Source organism: Liolophura sinensis, chromosome 12 (assembly GCF_032854445.1).
Source record: "Liolophura sinensis isolate JHLJ2023 chromosome 12, CUHK_Ljap_v2, whole genome shotgun sequence".
Taxonomy (NCBI): domain Eukaryota; kingdom Metazoa; phylum Mollusca; class Polyplacophora; order Chitonida; family Chitonidae; genus Liolophura; species Liolophura sinensis.
This window is the reverse complement of record NC_088306.1, coordinates 11,151,942-11,172,369: the sequence shown is the minus strand read 5'-3', so window position 1 is coordinate 11,172,369 and position 20,428 is coordinate 11,151,942. Positions and strand designations below refer to the sequence as shown.

The 20,428-nt window shown below is 38.8% G+C and overlaps 1 protein-coding gene across 1 annotated transcript in view; it reads left to right on the top strand.

The window, feature by feature from the left end:
* Positions 1-17,211, top strand: part of LOC135479688 (E3 SUMO-protein ligase RanBP2-like) — a 62,041-nt gene extending 44,830 nt beyond the window's left edge. Inside the window, exons 34-46 of the mRNA XM_064759591.1 lie at positions 297-401; positions 635-739; positions 1,419-1,523; positions 1,757-1,861; positions 4,026-4,130; positions 4,366-4,470; positions 4,706-4,810; positions 5,400-5,504; positions 5,937-6,038; positions 10,771-10,997; positions 14,104-14,231; positions 14,753-14,879; positions 15,840-17,211. Coding sequence (XP_064615661.1) covers positions 297-401; positions 635-739; positions 1,419-1,523; positions 1,757-1,861; positions 4,026-4,130; positions 4,366-4,470; positions 4,706-4,810; positions 5,400-5,504; positions 5,937-6,038; positions 10,771-10,997; positions 14,104-14,231; positions 14,753-14,879; positions 15,840-15,980 — 1,565 coding nt within the window. The 3' untranslated portion in view covers positions 15,981-17,211. The remainder of the gene's footprint in view (positions 1-296; positions 402-634; positions 740-1,418; positions 1,524-1,756; positions 1,862-4,025; positions 4,131-4,365; positions 4,471-4,705; positions 4,811-5,399; positions 5,505-5,936; positions 6,039-10,770; positions 10,998-14,103; positions 14,232-14,752; positions 14,880-15,839) is intronic.
* Positions 17,212-20,428: the final 3,217 nt, after the last annotated feature.

Here is a 20,428-nt window from a genome sequence, read left to right as displayed (position 1 = left end):
ACAATGGTGGACAAAGGCAAGGTCTACTACTGTACATCCAAAAGCTAGACAAAACAGGTCCTAGGAAAAGCTTGTAAAAATGAAGCATTTGTATATTTGCATGCCCCTTGAGAGAAAGGGTTTTTGCATTGATACATACAATATAGGAATTCCCCAACATTTTTACTTTATGAAAAGCTCAGCATTGAAAATAAACGGGCAAGGGAAATATAAAATTTGGACAGCTGCATGGTAAATGAAAATAAGGAAAGTTTGAGAAACAAGGTTGTCATGAAATCGAAATCATGTTTTTGTAGCTGGTGTGGTAGAGGAGATAGTAGAACCTTCTGTGAGAAGTTCTACAGGGTTCACAACTGGGGACAAAGACAATGTCTACTACAGTCAACAGCTGGACAAAACAGGTATTGGAAAAAGCTTGTAAAAAATGAAGTATTGCATGCCTCTTGAAGAGTTTTTGCAGTGATACATAAATTATAGGAAATCACCAACTTTCTTTGTGTACCAAAATCTGTTCAGCATTTAAAATAGCAAGGCATGGGAAATGTACAATGTGGCGAGAACAGCTGCATGCAAAATGAAAAAAGGAAATTTTGTGAATCAAGATTGTCAAAAAATTAAAATCACATTTTTGTAGCTGGTGTGGTAGAGGAGATAGTGGAACCTTCTGTGAGAAGTTCTATAGGGTTCACAACAGGGGACAAAGGCAATGTCTACTACAGTCAACAGCTAGACAAAGCAGGTAATGCAAACAAGTTTAGAAAAGAAAGAAGTTTTCACATCTTCCATGTCTCTTCAGACAAGAGTTTTGTAGTAATACATAGTATTAGCTGATACTAAACTATGAAATACAGTTTGAAGAGTGAACATTTGCCTTAAATGTAGCTGGCTGTACAGATCAGCTGCAAATAAAGAAGAATTGGAAATATCACCAGCTGCTGGATTGTGAGTGAAAAGAAAATGTTCACATTAAAAGTATCATGGGATAAAATATGATATAGATCATGGGAATGCCAAATTAAGCAAATGGGTGATAAACTTAACTAAGGAAGTCAAGATCATGTTTTTGTAGCTGATGTGGTAGAAGAGATAGTAGAAAATTCTGTGAGAAGTTCAGCATAGTTCACAATGGTGGACAAAGGCAAGGTCTACTACTGTACATCCAAAAGCTAGACAAAACAGGTCCTAGGAAAAGCTTGTAAAAATGAAGCATTTGTATATTTGCATGCCCCTTGAGAGAAAGGGTTTTTGCATTGATACATACAATATAGGAATTCCCCAACATTTTTACTTTATGAAAAGCTCAGCATTGAAAATAAACGGTCAAGGGAAATATAAAATTTGGACAGCTGCATGGTAAATGAAAATAAGGAAAGTTTGAGAAACAAGGTTGTCATGAAATCGAAATCATGTTTTTGTAGCTGGTGTGGTAGAGGAGATAGTAGAACCTTCGGTGAGAAGTTCTACAGGGTTCACAACTGGAGACAAAGGCAATGTCGGCTACAGTCAACAGCTGGACAAAACAGGTATTAGAAAAAGCTTGTAAAAAATGAAGTATTGGATGCCCCTTGAAGAGCTTTTGCAGTGATACTTAAATTATAGGAAATCACCAACTTTCTTTGTGTACCAAAATCTGTTCAGCATTTAAAATAGCAAGGCATGGGAAATGTACAATGTGGCGAGAACAGCTGCATGCAAAATGAAAAAAGGAAATTTTGTGAATCAAGATTGTCAAAAAATTAAAATCACATTTTTGTAGCTGGTGTGGTAGAGGAGATAGCGGAACCTTCTCTGAGAAGTTCTACAGGGTTCACAACAGGGGACAAAGGCAATGTCTACTACAGCCAACAGCTTGACAAAACAGGTATTAGAAAAAACTTAACATCCAAAAAATTAAGATATTGTTTGTTTGATGTTACAAGCCTTTCATAACAAAAGAGGGTAGGTAGGTAGAATTTTTTTTTTCGGTGTTTTATTTTTTCTTCACCGAAGGGAAGAACAATCATAGGATCCTGTTCAAATGATTGATCACTATTAAACCTCCTCAGGATTGATCAGAGTGCAGTACTAAATTATGTCACCCAATATTTGATAATTCTCAAAATAAGTGCTCTTAGATCTTTACTAAAAACTAACGAGTAAACATTTGTTTAACATTATTATGAGCACAGCTGGGCAATTGAAATCAACAGTTTGTGCTAGCATTTTCACATCCTGTACAGAGGGGGCGAGCATGTGAAAATAGAACCAAGATCTGGTCCAGCTTATAATTTTGACGGAGTGAAGCCGAACCTCCTGACCCAGTGAAATAAAATCTTTGCTGGGAAGTCTGTTTCCATTTGCCTAAATTTCCTAGTTTTAATTAAACTTTGTGAGATTTAGCGGATTCTGACTTCGTGTGAAGGATCAAACATTTATTCTGTGCTCAGTACATCATTCCATGAACATGTTTGTCTAAACGTATGCAGAGTGTAAGCACCCATGTGAGCCTCAGTTCAGATCACCAGCCTTGATCTAATTTACACTGTCCAAAACATATATACTGGTGTAACAGGAGAGCCAAAATCATGTTGTGTTGCATGAAGATTAAAGAATGGAACATATCAGCTTTGTCTGTATGTGAACTTCCCTGTATCCATTTCCCTGTCACTACCATTGTTTCCACTTCACAACAATGTATACATTTTTATTCCACCAAAGCATCTGGTGGTGGTGACATCAATGACAGTTCTTGAAATTATACCAATATATTCCCAGCTACAAGTTCCCTAGCATAGAGTTTTGATGGGGAGAAAAGGTATTCACACACCTGACTAACCTTTTTTTTAAATTTTGGGATCTCCCCAACGATATTTTTCTATGCCTCTTATATGTGAAATGAGAATAACACAATGGTGGATACCAACATAAAAGGGGCTCCGTTGGGGGTTCTTTGATAACATAGATTTAAAGCAAAAATCTTTCATTTTAATCATGTTGCAGCAGATATTATGGTGTACATGTAAGTTGGGTCTCAATTTGTCACCATGATTATACCAGTCCAGGACTGAATTAATTTACTTCACGAAAAATAAACTAGGGGATCTATGTAAGTGGGCTGTATAACTTAAGCAACTTGACCCACTTGCCCTTGGAGGTATAGACCTGTGTCCATGTTTCGTCATTGTTTCGCTCCGTTTATATGCATTTATATTATGAGTCACACAATTCTCAGCAGTTCAATTTCGCGAGATTAAGTGTGTTTTTAAGGTACAGCGTGGCAAAAAGAATTGGACCACAGAGGATTCTATAGTTTGCAGTCATTAGACACTGACAGCTGCTATGTTTACAAGATTCCTTTGAACATTTTACAATGATTATCTCACAGAATGAGTAGTAAATTTGAAATCTCGACTCCATATGAAAACACGAGAACACTGGTCATCAGCTCAGTAAAGTATGTGCCCCCCCCCCCACCCCCCACCCAAATATGACATAAATATTTTATCGAAATGGATATAGGTGAAAACACTTTGCACTTCAGGTATCTCGATCTAAAGGTATCGGACAGGTATACCCGTCGAAGCACTATAAGTTGGGCTTGGCTAAATAGCGGGAGAGAAAAGTTTATATCTCGAAAGAGCGCCTGTCACCTGTAAACAGAGTGACATTTCAAACAATGGCAGGAAAAAACAAGTATTTCAACAAAATAAAATAAAATAAAAAATTTGGTATCTGTAAAAGCACGAAGAAAGAATTTCGGTCAGATCCTTTCTGAAAGGTTGGCTGTGTAACAACAAACATGTAATATTTTAATTCTGGCCTTGTAAACAACAAACATTACTTTTTTGGATGCCCCTTGAGAGAAAGAGTTTAAGCATTGCTATATACAATATAGGAATCTGACCTTTTTTGCGGCATGTAAGCTTTTCTGGATTGAAAATAAACCAAGCATGGGAACAACAAGCATTGGACAGCTGTATGGTAAATGAAGATAAGGAAAGTTTGAGAAACAAGGCTGTCATGAAATCGAAATCATGTTTTTGTAGCTGATGTGGTAGAGGAGATAGTAGAACCTTCTGTGAGAAGTTCTACAGGGTTCACAACTGGGGACCAAGGCAATGTCTACTACAGTCAACAGCTAGATAATACAGGTATTATAAAAAGCTTGTAAACCATTTGTAAGTTTTTATAGAAGATTGAACCTATGCTCTTGTAGCTGGTGTGGTAGAGGAGATAGTAGAACCTTCTGTGAGAAGTCCTACAGGGTTCACAACTGGGGACAAAGGCAATGTCTACTACAGTCAACAGCTAGATAATACAGGTACTAGAAAAAGCTTGTAAACCATTTGTAAGTTTTTATAGAAGATTGAACCTATGCTGTTGTAGCTGATGTGGTAGAGGAGATAGTAGAACCTTCTGTGAGAAGTTCTACAGGGTTCACAACTGGGGACAAAGGCAATGTCTACTACAGTCAGCAGCTAGATAATACAGGTATTATAAAAAGCTTGTAAACCATTTGTAAGTTTTTATAGAAGATTGAACCTATGCTCTTGTAGCTGGTGTGGTAGAGGAGATAGTAGAGCCTTCTGTGAGAAGTTCTACAGGGTTCACAACTGGGGACAAAGACAATGTCTACTACAGTCAACAGCTAGATAATACAGGTACTAGAAAAAGCTTGTAAACCATTTGTAAGTTTTTATAGAAGATTGAACCTATGCTCTTGTAGCTGGTGTGGTAGAGGAGATAGTAGAACCTTCTGTGAGAAGTTCTACAGGGTTCACAACTGGGGACAAAGGCAATGTCTACTACAGTCAACAGCTTGACAAAACAGGTATTAGAAAAAGCTTGTAAACCATTTGTAAGTTTTTATAGAAGATTGAACCTATGCTCTTGTAGCTAGTGTGGTAGAGGAGATAGTGGAACTTTCTGTGAGAAGTTCTACAGGGTTCACAACTGGGGACAAAGGCAAATGTCTACTACAGTCAACAGCGAGACAATACAGATATTATGACCCCAGGAAATTTAAAGTACCATATTGACAATAATACAAATTTAAAAAGCTTGTAAAACATTTACATGTAGGTTTATGTGTTGTATGTTATTCCTTCAGAGGACGGATTTTTCATAGAATTCAAACAGCATGTGATATGTCCAACAAGTGTGTTTTTGAACAGTGAACATAAGCCACAGTTAAACATATAGAGCAGTTCAAATGAGATCAAATATAAAGATTTCAAGAATGTTACAAGATTGCTAGGTTGCAGCAGAAAAATTTAAATTAATATGGAATAAATCTTTTCAAACAACCGGACATGAGAAAAACAAAATATGTCAAGAAGCAGTGGCATGTAAAATTTGGAAAATGAAAATATGATAACCAGATGTTATATTTATAACGAAGTGAACGAATGTTTTTGTAGCTGGTGTGGTAGAGGAGATAGTAGAACCTTCTGTGAGAAGTTCTACAGGGTTCACAACTGGGGACAAAGGCAGTGTCTACTACAGCCAACAGCTTGACAAAACAGGTATTACAACCTCAAGAACTTTAAAGTAGGATATTGACAATGATACCTATTTAACTCGAGTTGTTTCTAGACTTTATTCCCTTGCATGAGGACGTCATTTTACTTCAGAACTTCTTTTTTTAATTGCTAGTAAGTCTTTGAGATTGCAGCATAACCCTGCCTTACACAGTGCACCAGAAGTTGATATGTGTGAACAAACTGCAACGTATTGTTTCGAGTTCAAGAAAAGTTTTTATACAAGATTGAACCTATGCTCTTGTAGCTGGTGTGGTAGAGGAGAAAGTAGAACCTTCTGTGAGAAGTTCTACAGGGTTCACAACTGGGGACCAAGGCAATGTCTACTACAGTCAACAGCTAGATAATACAGGTATTAGAAAAAGCTTGTAAACCATTTGTAAGTTTTTATAGAAGATTGAACCTATGCTCTTGTAGCTGATGTGGTAGAGAAGATAGAACCCTCTGTGAGAAGTTCTACAGGGTTCACAACAGGGGACAAAGGCAATGTCTACTACAGTAAACAGTTAATCAAAGCAGGTACATCATTCATTGTTCGGCATGTGTTGTTGTGTGTTTCTGCCAACCTTGGTGCTGCCACTCTCCATGTTGTTTCTGCTGATATCCTATAAGTAGTATTTAGTGGAATGATCCATTAGTAGGACTGTCCATTTCCTGCCGATAGCCACATTTTGCACTGTTTTTGTCCATTAGGCAGTGTTTGATTTTATAGCTGTAGATGAAGATCTGTTGGATAATGTGCTTGTCAAGTTACACCTTAATAACCCTGTGAGTGCACTTGTTTTTTTTTTTTTCTTTTTTTTCTTTTTTTGTATTAATTTTGTCCACTTGGCATGATTGGTTATTAATTTTGTCCACTTGGCATGATTTGTGCATGCACAGCTGTCTTTATGTGAATGGTTAAAGCAGTTGTCCTTTTGCCCATTGTGATATGACACAATTGATACACTGTTCATGATCCAGTGTACTTGCACCCCATCTGATTTGCATTTGTGCATACATCAGAGGGGCTCAGCCATGCAGGCCCTTTGGTAGCTCGTTGCCCTCATTTACTTGTCCATTTGTCCCTCAGTATATCCATATGGTCAGGTGGTTTTGTACATTTGTCCCTCAGTATATTCATATGGTCAGGTGGTTTTGTCCATTTGTCCCACAGTATATCCTTATGGTCAAGTGGTTTTGTCCATTTGTCCCTCAGTATATCCATATGGTCAGATGGTTTGGTCCATTTGTCCCTCCGTATATCCATATGGTTAGGTCGTTATGTCATTTTGTCCCTCAGTATATCCATATGGTCATGTGGTTTTGTCCATTTGTCCCTCAGTATATCCATATGGTCAGGTGGTTTTGTCATTTTGTCCCTCAGTATATCCATATGGTCACGTGGTTTTGTCCATTTGTCCCTCAGTATATCCATATGGTTAGGTGGTTTTGTCATTTTGTCCCTCAGTATATCCTTATGGTCAGGTGGTTTTGTCCATTTGTCCCTCAGTATATCCTTATGGTCAGGTGGTTTTTGTCCATTTGTCCCTCAGTATATCCATATGGTCAGGTGGTTTTGTCCATTTGTCCCTCAGTATATCCATATGGTCACGTGGTTTTGTCCATTTGTCCCACAGTATATCCTTATGGTCAAATGGTTTTTGTCCATTTGTCCCTCAGTATATCCATATGGTCAGGTGGTTTTGTCCATTTGTCCCTCAGTATATCCATATGGTCAGGTGGTTTTGTCCATTTGTCCCTCAGTATATCCCTATGGTCAGGTGGTTTTGTCCATTTGTCCCTCAGTATATCCTTATGGTCAGGTGGATTTGTCCGTTTGTCCATCAGTATATCCATATGGTCAAGTGGTTTTGTTCATTTGTCCCTCAGTATATCCATATGGTTAGGTGGTTTTGTCATTTTGTCCCTCAGTATATCCTTATGGTCAGGTGGATTTGTCCGTTTGTCCATCAGTATATCCATATGGTTAGGTGGTTTTGTCATTTTGTCCCTCAGTATATCCTTATGGTCAGGTGGATTTGTCCGTTTGTCCCTCAGTATATCCTTATGGTCAGGTGGATTTGTCCGTTTGTCCATCAGTATATCCATATGGTCACGTGGTTTTGTCCATTTGTCCCTCAGTATATCCATATGGTCAGATGGTTTTGTCCATTTGTCCCTCAGTATATCCATATGGTCAGATGGTTTTGTCTATTTGGCATGTTTGATTACATGGACATGTACAAGTCTTCATCCATTATCCAGTGCAACACTTGCCTGCCTACACCTGTCTGTCTGCCTGCTATGATGATGGCCAAATGACTTTTTGTTCAGGGCATATTGTAGTTTTCCATTTGTCATTTGATAATTAATTTGTGCACTGTTTTATCCATTGGGTGTGTTTGGCATTGCTGCTTTTTATAAGATACTGCTGTTGTCTATTTTATGAGTATAGTAATATAAAACAAGTATGCCATCACATGTGTGAGTGATATGGAATCCTCCAGTTGGTTTTGTTTTCGTTTGTTGTAAAAAATGTTGTAAAGGTTCATAAGTGCAGATCGTTTTGAAATGTTTGTCCTTAGTTAACAATCGATCATTCGTATGTTTCAAGTATGTTGCTCAGCCTGAATAGATTCAGCTTCTTCTGCGCCCAAAGTTCTCCAGCTCGGAATTCATCTTCCAAATGTTTGTAGAAAAATGTTTTCATAATTCTTTTTGAAAAGACCCGCAGATGTAAAATTTGCCTCGTCATTTGGCTCGTTGTGCATGTGATGTTGCTTAGTAACGGTAGAACTGTGATCACCAATTTCATTGGCCCAAAGGATCTTGTGCATAAAATGTGTAACCTGGAATTTGCGGCGTTCCCTTTTTCAAAACAATGGACTAACATTTCTCACAGTGTGGAAGGAAAGTAAAACATTAGATAACATCCTTTTATTCCTTGAATTAAATTAGAAGGGTTGGCTGGAATTCTTTTTTAGGTTTATTGGGGTATAATCAAAAAAACTGCCATGTAAACTTTTGTATAAACCAGTTTACTCACCAGTTTTTTCGTTCATACCCCAAGAAATTAAAAAAATATTACAGTCAATCCTTAGAAGATTAACTCTACATTCATTTTATAGTATTCTTTAGGTTGTGCTGTAATTTTATACACGTTTCAGTTTTGGACAAGGTTGAGTGAAGCAGAAATAAAATAGTGACGACGGTGGGGGGGGGGGGGGGGAAGGGAACTAAAGTATTGACTACCTAAGTGTGTATTGAATATCGTTAGTTAACTTTATAGTGAACAGTGTGATCCTGTTTACATATACATTTGCTTGTCATTTCAAGCTGATACATGAAACTTCTACATATTTAGATCAAAAAAAGAAAATATAAATGAATTTTCACATGTGATAAATCTGCTTTCACTCAAAATTCAAAGTGTAGGACTATTCATTTAATACACTGTCATTTTGAGTGCAAATTACGCAGTGAGAAAGTTAAAATTTCAGTAATGATAGATTAAAGAAGAACCCCATTGTACAATGACACTAGCTGGACAAGCATCCCAGCATCAGGTGTAACCACAGTGTGCCACCTTTGTGTTTCCTTGTTGTGGGACAGTCCTCCCTATAGACCCAGAACTTGAGAATGTACATGGGTATTGTTGAAGACTATATCCTTCTGATCAGATAGAATATACATATAGGTAACTTATTCCCAATGTTCTTGCTGCAAACTGCATGTTCGTGATGGATTTGTATTTACATATTCTTGTGTTATTCAGTATGACACAACTTCTGTTGGTTCATCTTTTTAGTAGGACGTCCCTAAATAGGTGACTTGTTCCCTATAGGTGACTTGTTCCCTATAGGTGACTTGTTCCCTATAGGTGACTTGTTCCCAATGTTCTTGCTGCAAACTGCATGTTCATGATGGATTTGTATTTACATATTCTGGTGTTATTCAGCATGGAACATCTTCTGTTTGTCCATATTTTAGTTGGACGTCCCTAAATATGTGACTTGTTCCCTATAGGTGACTTGTTCCCTATAGGTGACTTGTTCCCTATAGGTGACTTGTTCCCAATGTTCTTGCTGCAAACTGCATGTTCATGATGGATTTGTATTTACATATTCTTGTGTTATTCAGCATGGAACAACTTCTGTTCGTCCATATTTTAGTAGGACGTCCCTAAATATGTGACTTGTTCCCTATAGGTGACTTGTTCCCTATAGGTGACTTGTTCCCTATAAGTTACTTGTTCCCAATGTTCTTGCTGCAAACTGCATGTTCATGATGGATTTGTATTTACATATTCTTGTAAATATTGTTATTCAGCATGACAACTTTTGTTCGTCCATATTTTAGTAGGACGTTCCTAAATAGTTTTTCAGGGTTCGAGATATAGGCCCAGATGCTCCTCAGTTCCTTGTTTGGCTCTTGTAGAGAATGTAATGTGACCCCCTTTCTTTAATATCCCAATCACCCAAATTAGGTATTATGTACCTCATTGGCCACAAATTAAACACAAACTAATCCTGTTTTCATATCTATACTCACCCTTTCCAGATAGACCTGAACTCACTTATTTTGTTCATTTAAACTTTGTGCAGCTTAAAGGGATACATAATTGATGCTGATTGGTTGAGAGTGGAGATAGCGTTTCCAGGGTTAAACCCTGCAGCCTTGGTCAGGCTTGAATAAATGTACCATACCTAAAATACAGCTGAGGCTGGGCATAGCCAGGGCTTGCCTGTGTCTCACACCAGCCAATGAAAAAATCGTTTCTGTATTCCTTCGTTTGTATTACTTGGAAAAGATCAGTAGTAAACATGTACATTATATGTAACACAGGGTAATGATTCCTTGTCATCATATAACTGCAAAAATTGTGAAGAAGGTGAAACCCCAAGCATAGATACCTACATGTAAAGCATGGTAAAGCGCACAATAGAAAATCCATTATCCTGAGAAGTTTAATACTTTGATAGTTTGATCTAAAATGTATCTAAGATCGTACTGCATGAACATGTATGTGTACATACCATTTTTTACCGTATGACCTGTTGGTTATTGGAAGAATGGGACCTTTACGGACTCTCGAGACTAAAGGATCATTCTCATTACAGCCAATCAGACATGAGCAAATGAGCTAGCCTGGTCAAATCCAGCTCACTCTCGGTTGACGGCTGCTTTGAGTCGTGAGGTTAATCAGTTACCTGCTAAAGGGCAGTCACGGAAAATACATGAATTTATTTTTCTGGTAATTGTATTTCAGCATGCGAAGAAGACAACATCAAGGTTTCTGTGCAGGAATCAGGCAAGGGAGATAACTCTGCCCACTCTACTGGAGGTGCTGGAGATGCCGGCACTGAAGCAGAGGAGGAGGAGGAGGATGAGTACGAAGATGTGGAAGATGAAGATGATGAAGACTATGAGGATATCCTGCAGACAATTTTTGAGAAGCGAGCAACTCTGTCTGCATTTGAGGATAACAAATGGAAGGTAAGAGGACAGTTCCATGTAGTCATCAGTAGCTACACTGGCCAATGGGGAACTCGTAAAACTCCTTTCCATCTGTATCAAGATGGTCCAAAGGTCTGAACTCATTTGTTCTTTCCTTTATCCCACATCAGACAAAATACTTCGCTTTTCATTGGACAACAAGGGTCACATGGGGTACAGATATATTCTCAAATCCTGCAGACATCAAATGTGTGGGCTGATTAGGTTATCTCCCTTTGTTGGGGCCCAACAATGGTCACTGAAGTGATTCACCTATAAGTTCATTACATGGTGACTCAGTGATAGGATGTAGTACACACATATTGCAACGTCACAGAAGAAAATGATGTGTCCTGCTGTCATTTGGACCGTCTGTGTAGCTTCTGATCTCCCATTAATCATCAGAAATACCCCCGGGCTTCACCATTGTACTAAACACTGCCAGTGTGATGTAAAGCCCCACCCACTTATTCAGTGAAAGAATCAACCCTGAAAAGGGATATGGCTGCATTTTACAGTAGAACAGACAGACATGGCAGACAACCTTGAAAGCATTATTAACCCTGTCCCTCACAGTTCAGCAAATTCCATGTCTGTTCCATGGAATAGACAGACATGGCAGACAACCTTGAAAGCATTATTAACCCTGTCCCTCACAGTTCAGCAAATTCCATGTCTGTTCCATGGAATAGACAGACATGGCAGACAACCTTGAAAGCATTATTAACCCTGTCCCTCACAGTTCAGCAAATTCCATGTCTGTTCCATGGAATAGACAGACATGGCAGACAACCTTGAAAGCATTATTAACCCTGTCCCTCACAGTTCAGCAAATTCCATGTCTGTTCCATGGAATAGACAGACATGGCAGACAACCTTGAAAGCATTATTAACCCTGTCCCTCACAGTTCAGCAAATTCCATGTCTGTTCCATGGAATAGACAGACATGGCAGACAACCTTGAAAGCATTATTAACCCTGTCCCTCACAGTTCAGCAAATTCCATGTCTGTTCCATGGAATAGACAGACATGGCAGACAACCTTGAAAGCATTATTAACCCTGTCCCTCACAGTTCAGCAAATTCCATGTCTGTTCCATGGAATAGACAGACATGGCAGACAACCTTGAAAGCATTATTAACCCTGTCCCTCACAGTTCAGCAAATTCCATGTCTGTTCCATGGAATAGACAGACATAGCAGACAACCTTGAAAGCATTATTAACCCTGTCTCTCACAGTTCAGCAAATTCCATGTCTGTTCCATGGAATAGACAGACATGGCAGACAACCTTGAAAGCATTATTAACCCTGTCTCTCACAGTTCAGCAAATTCCATGTCTGTTCCATGGAATAGACAGACATGGCAGACAACCTTGAAAGCATTATTAACCCTGTCCCTCACAGTTCAGCAAATTCCATGTCTGTTCCATGGAATAGACAGACATGGCAGACAACCTTGAAAGCATTATTAACCCTGTCCCTCACAGTTCAGCAAATTCCATGTCTGTTCCATGGAATAGACAGACATGGCAGACAACCTTGAAAGCATTATTAACCCTGTCCCTCACAGTTCAGCAAATTCCATGTCTGTTCCATGGAATAGACAGACATGGCAGACAACCTTGAAAGCATTATTAACCCTGTCCCTCACAGTTCAGCAAATTCCATGTCTGTTCCATGGAATAGACAGACATGGCAGACAACCTTGAAAGCATTATTAACCCTGTCCCTCACAGTTCAGCAAATTCCATGTCTGTTCCATGGAATAGACAGACATGGCAGACAACCTTGAAAGCATTATTAACCCTGTCCCTCACAGTTCAGCAAATTCCATGTCTGTTCCATGGAATAGACAGACATGGCAGACAACCTTGAAAGCATTATTAACCCTGTCCCTCACAGTTCAGCAAATTCCATGTCTGTTCCATGGAATAGACAGACATGGCAGACAACCTTGAAAGCATTATTAACCCTGTCCCTCACAGTTCAGCAAATTCCATGTCTGTTCCATGGAATAGACAGACATGGCAGACAACCTTGAAAGCATTATTAACCCTGTCCCTCACAGTTCAGCAAATTCCATGTCTGTTCCATGGAATAGACAGACATGGCAGACAACCTTGAAAGCATTATTAACCCTGTCCCTCATAGTTCAGCAAATTCCATGTCTGTTCCATGGAATAGACAGACATGGCAGACAACCTTGAAAGCATTATTAACCCTGTCTCTCACAATTCAGCAAATTCCATGCATGTTATGAGAATCTTTGTGACACCAGAGAATTAACATGGCCTAAAACATACATGTAGTTTCAAGCAAAAAATGTGCAAAGTATTACACAGAACTGAGCTAGCCAAATGCTAGGGTGTCTAATCACCAATATCTGAACCAGGAATTGAACAAGTTTAGCAAGCTTTATTCCCACAACTACAACTCCGTCTTAACATATGCATTTTGTGCTGCAAATAAATCAAATCATATCAGTGTTTTACCATAGTCATGAATGGCCATGTGCTTTTGTTTGTCTACACTCTGCCAGCAACCTGCAGATGGTCGTGGGTTTTCCCCCACGCTCTGCCTTCTTTCCTCCCACCATAATGCTGGCCGCCGTCTGTGACTGTGCTTTTGTTTGTCTACACTCTGCCAGCAACCTGCAGATGGTCATGGGTTTTCCCCCAGGCTCTGCCTTCTTTCCTCCCACCATAATGCTGGCTGCTGTTGTATAAATCAAATAAATGAAATCATATCAATGTTTGCTTCTGCTTCCTCTCTAATAATACATGGGATGGTCTGACAGCAACCTATGGATGGTTGCCTGTTTCTCTCAGGTTCCTCCAATCAGTAGTCTAGCTGCTGTCATACAAGTAAAATATTCTTTAGTACGACATAACACGCTGACATAAATACAACCATGCGCGTGTAAACATGTGAAACTGTCGTACAGCATGTTAGCCGGTGACATAGTTTAAAATACAAGTAAATGTATATGTAGGATCGTGCCTTGAAAGATTTTAGAAAGATTTCATTTTTTTTTTTTTTTTTTTGGGAAAACTGTGACACAGGTAATAAAGGATCATTTTCAAGTGATTGATCGTTGATTTCAGGTGCTGGGAATGGGTGACTTGAAAGTACTCTACGATGATGATGTCACAGCTCACCGAATTTCCATGGAAACCGACAACCAGACTAAAGTGTGCAACCATATCATATCAAAGGAAAGTTCACTGAGCAGGTAATTATGTAGGATATTTTCTTCTCTTCTCTAGACCTCTATTTCATAACTTAATGAGATTTCCACAGTTTTGCAAAATCCATGACTTAGTGTTTTGTGCATTTGAATCAATGTGAAGGAAAATGTTAGAGGTGGTATCTCAAAAATTACTGCATATTTTGAGCTGAAGTTTTTCATATGTGTAATTCACAGTGACACAAAAGGGATGTTCCATCGTTCATGCTTTGAGTGCATATTAGTTACCGTAAAGTACAAATTCATGACTTGGGTACTTTTTTGTTTGCAGAAGTTTTACTTTCAAATTTCTACAGAATTCAAGCTGATTGGTAGCTGTGCTACCTAATCTAAGTTGTTGACCCACTAACCTGCCCAGGCTAAAGGTGCCCAAAACTGGATGTTTCAGAGAGTTCAGAACCCAACTAATTCTTTTTTTCATGTTTAATTCATTACTCAGAAAGAGAATGTTCTGTCCGATTTGTCATAGGATTTAATTCCAGGGATTGTGCCTTATCACTTTTCAGCGACGAAAAGCGAGTATGTCAGTGGGCGGCGGTGGATTTTTCGACAGACGAACCAATCAAGCGAATGTTTATGGCTCAGTTTAGCTCTGCACCTGCCCTCAAAGAGTTCACAGAGCACTTCCATAAGGTGTGTACATGTAGTATGTTTGCGTTCTTTTGTGAAACAGCTTGTGTGATCTCTTAAATATTTGATATGGTTTGTGTAAACTTTATGTGTACCAGAAGGTTTGTGCATACGCCTTTTTGTGTGAAACAGCTTGTGTGGTTGTGTGGGAAGTTTATTTGTACATGTTCTGTACCATAAGGTTTTTGTAATTTTTTTTTTTTTTTCAAGTCATAGTTTGTTTGAATATTTGACCTGATTTGTGTAACGCAGATAGCATGTGAGGGCGGTGGAAACTCTTCATATTTGGTGTGGTTTTTGTATGCTCCTTAAGGTTTGTGTTTGATGGAATTGAAATGAAGTTTCCACAGGAAAACATCATCTAGCTCCTTTGTCCCGTTTTAATTGTTGAAAAAATAATTGTTCGGTAGATAAATAGTTGAACACCAATTTCAGGCCTTGAGTTCTCAAGGGGAAAAAGATGGCAGATCTCGTAATAATGGTTTTTGAATTATAGACATTGGTTTCCAGAATTCCTCTGTTTCATGGTTTTGAAGACATCAGGAACAGACATGCCTGAATTGTTCTTGGTTTCCATGGCCATAAATGTGCCTGAATTGTTCATGGTTTCCATGGCTATAGACATGCCTGAATTGTTCATGGTTTCCATGGCTATAGACATGCCTGAATTGCTCATGGTTTCCATGGGTATAGACGTGCATGAATTGCTCACAGTTTCCATGGCTATAAACAGGCATGAATTGTTCATGGTTTCTATGGCTATAGACATGCATGAATTGTTCATGGTTTCCATGGTTATAGACATACATGAATTGCTCATGGTTTCCATGAATTGCTCATGGTTTCCATGGCTATAAGCAGGCATGAATTGTTCATGGTTTCCATGGCTATAAACATGCATGACTTGTTCTTGTTTCTATGAGAACATACCGTGTCTGAGTGCTATTTACGTGGTGTTTTTAGGGTGTTCAACTCGCTTTGGAGTCAGACATATCAGAGCGTGATATGATGAGTACCTTCCCGCGGGAGATCGTCCGACCAGAAGTTGTTGGTAGCCCGGATTCAAAAGATGGTGCCGGTGGCGTAAAATTTGGAGGTGTGTGATGCTGACAGAGGATAGAGGATTTATTAAAGAACTCTTTACTAAAATGAAAAAACGGTTTTACAGTGCATGTGACATTTTAGGTAATATTATCACATATCGGATTTTGGTCCCCTGCAGCTGTTTCTTTTAGGCTGTACTGAATAACATTGTCATTGGAGTGAAGTTTGTTCTACTTTTAAGACAGGTTGTTTTTGCTTTTCTGTGTGCTTATGTAAAAATCCTGCCTGCGGAATTCAAATGCCAGATTTGTCCTCTCTGTGCACTTTTTAAATGGGGCATTCGGTCGGGAGTTTTGTCTGTTACTTGAACCTGGCAAAGGGCATTGGTTTTACTCCAAGGTCTCGGGTTTTCACAAACCTGACCACTGTCATATGAGTGAAAAATTCTCGAGGACAACATTAAAGAGCCTTTCCAATAAATAAACAAATCTTCCTATGTGTGTATACATGTACATATTCATAGATTTAACCAGAACAGTTTTGGCCGCTGTCGTGTAAGTGAAATATTCTTGAGTACTGCGTAAAACGGTAATCAAATAAGTAAATAAATAAATAAATAAACGAGAGCATTTCCATCATGACGTTTTGTTCTGTTGCGCTATCTTTTTTTTTTTGTTTCACTTGGACATGCACTCTGCTCGTATTATGTCTCTGTTGGTGATGGAATTTTTGCTTGTTACTTTGTGTGAATTACTTGTACAGCAATCATGGTCAAGTTTGGATATGATGTAATCGCACAGAATTAGGTCAGCCTGGTCGTGTAACACTGTTAGTTTTCTCAGTATTAGGAAATCTGCTATTTCAAACTGAAACTAAAGTTTCTGCCAGGCAAATCCTTTTTCATTTGTACACTGTTTCTATATCTTGTTTCCCTCCTTTCTGTTCATTTCTCTATTCCTTTCCTCTTATTCTACATCCTGATCTCTACAAGATACATGGTCTTGAATTTCACACATTCTGCAAGAAAAAAAACTACTGTCTTTTAACTTAATTTTCTAGTTATGTTATTGTTACTTGCAGTTGTGGGTGTATTTCTCCATGGGTAGTGTTAATGTTCTTACACGTTGATAATATTAAATAACGTAGAAATTATGGATCATGTTAAGTTGTTTCCTGTCCTTTATTTGATGCCATTGTATAGAGGGATGGAAGAACTTTGTAACAAAACCTTAAAACAAAAATTAAATTAAAAAGGTTTCAGTTGTCAAATTGAGTTACTATTAAACCATTGAGACTGACTATTTTGTTGTGTGGATGTTGTGTTTATTAGAGCGAGCGGGGATGGGGGTGTAAAAGGTAAAAACAGACCTCTTGTATCATGTCCTCTAGTATCATGGGACTTCTGAAAAATGTTTGGCGGTCTTTCTTGACAATGATTTACCGGTGCTTGTCTGTTCCAGAGAGATAAATGGCACCTTTCTACTCCAAGAGCTTCTCAAGTTTACAAAGGTTCAGCTACTCAAGTTTCTCCATCAATCGTCTACTCTAAATTACTTTTTTAATGAAACTTTTTTCGGACGCCCATGTTATAGTAATTGTGATCAAAAATAGTTGCCAAACATTTTTGACAGGTCACATGATACAATCGGACAATTTCCCCCTTTATCGATAAGAGTTTGAACTCGAAACTGTCATACTGCAGGTGGCTAAATTGAATTTAACATGTATACTCTAGTTACAGTAACAATTCAATGCAGATTGTAATCGCACTCTGATTATTTATCGATGAATCGATGCAAACTTTTAAGTAGGCGCTGGGAAGCATATTCTTTTCCGCAATGTTAATCGAGGATCTACAATCCCTGGATGCAATCACCCATCGATTGTGACTAAAACGTGAACTGTGGTGAAAGCTTAAACATTGCTTACGTCTAGGTAGAGCATTGGACAAAACGATCAGAACAAGGTGAAGGTTATCTCATACAAACGAACAACAACACCATCGTCCCATTGCGATACTCGTCAACGCTAAATGTATGAGAAAGCTGATTTACATGAATTTTACATGCGTTTTCGTGAAATAAGACTGTATAATCTAGGTTTCCCCCTGGCTCTGTCCGGTTTCCTCCCACAATTATGCTGTCGGTCGTAGTAGATTTGAAATGTTCTTGAGTACGCCGCAAAGCATCAGTTAAATGATTGAATTTAATTTTGCACGTGAAAATGACAATCGTTCTTTTGAAGTGCCTAAAATGATGCTTGTGTTGATCATGCTTAAATCTTGTTCGTTTGGTCTGTTTTTTCACGGCGATGTTCCGACGCCTTTGACCATATAGGTAAGGCTGTTTTCTTATCATGGTGCTGGTTGATTGTGAGCGCACTGTACTGGGGAAGTTGAGCATCAATAGAGCTGCCCATAAAATCACGATATTTGTCGTACTTCTGTTGTCTAAGTCATTCTCTGGTTTTGGCAGGGAGGTCGGGTCCAAAAGCAATGTGGCTAATAAGGAACGTTTTGCCCCTAATAATTGGAAGCTTTTCTGGCCGAAGATGTGTAGTTTTCCGGTGACGTCTTCCGGGCAAACTGGCAACGTAAATAACTCCTTCATTGCAGAGAACCGAGGACAATCCAGCTAGAACCCGAAGCATCAATTGAAATGAATGTTAAAATTGTACACTGCATGACTGAAACAGCAGAAGATACCCATTGTCTGTTAACTGTAAATATGCTTTGTCTCGTAATTTTTATGGCACATGTAGTTGGGTTGGTGTGTGTTGTGAAAATGGCAACAGTTCAAGTCGAGAACTTCACGGTGTGCACGGTATAACAACTTATCAATGTTTTAAGACCTCGTGCCTAGATTTTACTGCGGCGTATATGCCTGTATAGAACGTATCCCTTCGCATTATTTCATGGTGTAAATCCCATGCAAGTTTCCAAGCTCTTCTTAACATGATCTATTCATTTAACATGGGGCCTGAGTTCAAGACGAAACGAAATTCAACGCCTAGACCTTTTGCGCATGTCACATGCAGCTATTGAGAATTAGATGGTTGTTCTAGCTATAGAATTACCTTTTAGAGATTTGAAGACTACATTTCATTATTTCTCTGGAAATCCTCATGCTTGCCTCGGACACCCTCTAGTTTTCTCGGGACATCCTCGAATTGCAAGAGCCCAACCTTTGTCTTCGAACATTGTCCGATTTTGATATGTTGTCGATCTGTCGCCCTCAAGTTTATTCTGTATATGTAAGCATGTTCAGTCTGTGTGCAGCATTTTTGTACGTCACCAGACCGTGTCCCACAGATTTAGTTTCGTGTTTTCGGAGAATTATCGTGAGAGCATGGTGTTGTTGTTGTTGTGGATGGTGTCATTCATGTTCTTAATCATGTTGTGCAATTATGAAATGCTAATGCGTCGAAATTGTGACATCGATAATTTTTGTTTTTAATCGCTGTCTTAAAAACGTGTATGGTCTCATGTATAGTTCATCTGTCAATTCTGGGATATTTCCTGTATTTCTACGTCGTTGGTTGGTCAAGATATCGTGCATAGTAAATCACGGTGCGAATGACATAACATACATATTTTGTCTTGATCTGTAAAGATTGATTTTATTATATGGGGATATGGTTTCACATTCAGCTGATTAATATGCGCGAAAGAATGACGGACAACTTGACCTCTGTGTCCAGAAGATTTCAAGCATAATAAGATCAAAGCTGGACTGATGTATAAATAAGACGTAGCGCATAGAGAGAAAAACTAGAGCAGCGACGAATGTATTAGCTGGCAAATGGTCTCGTGTAGCCACTGAAATACGGCCATTTACTTCAGGGTTTTAGTCTGATTTTTAACTGACTGTCCTCTTGCACTGCATGTGTGTGTACTTGACATGTATTCCGCGTAAGAGACCTCGCACATCGGGGTACTTTATCCGCCTGTGACAGTGTCGCACAGACGACGGGGAGAAAGACAACTTTCTAGCAATATAGCAAAGAATATGGCACTGAGCGATTGAACGATATTCCGAGAACTGCTGATCAATAGCGGAAATGACACTGAGTTAGACAACAACATGCACAGCAACTGTAAATTGCCCGGTTTTGAACTTCTAAGGTTGTAAAGAGTGTTGTTCTAGCTTCCTTGTTGTTTAGACAAAATATTAATCGCAGTGTCTGTGCGAGTGAAGATGGAAAATGATTAATGCTCGGATATCTGTTGTCTCCAATTCAGAGTTCAGATAAAATGTAATGACACAAGCAGGAAAGACTGTACCGCTTAGTCCTGAATTAGGCGGGAAAGGTTCTCCATTCTAATTGCAATCAAGATTGGTTTAATTGAGACAATGTTGTTTGGTTGTAAGAAATTCACCAGTGTAACGTCAGTTAAATTCATATCGTGCTGTGAGTTCTTATTGTGGAATGCAACCGGTCATTTCATTTTTGGTTTAATGTTTAACACGGCACAAGAATTTTCCATTCAAACTGCGATTGTCAGGTTT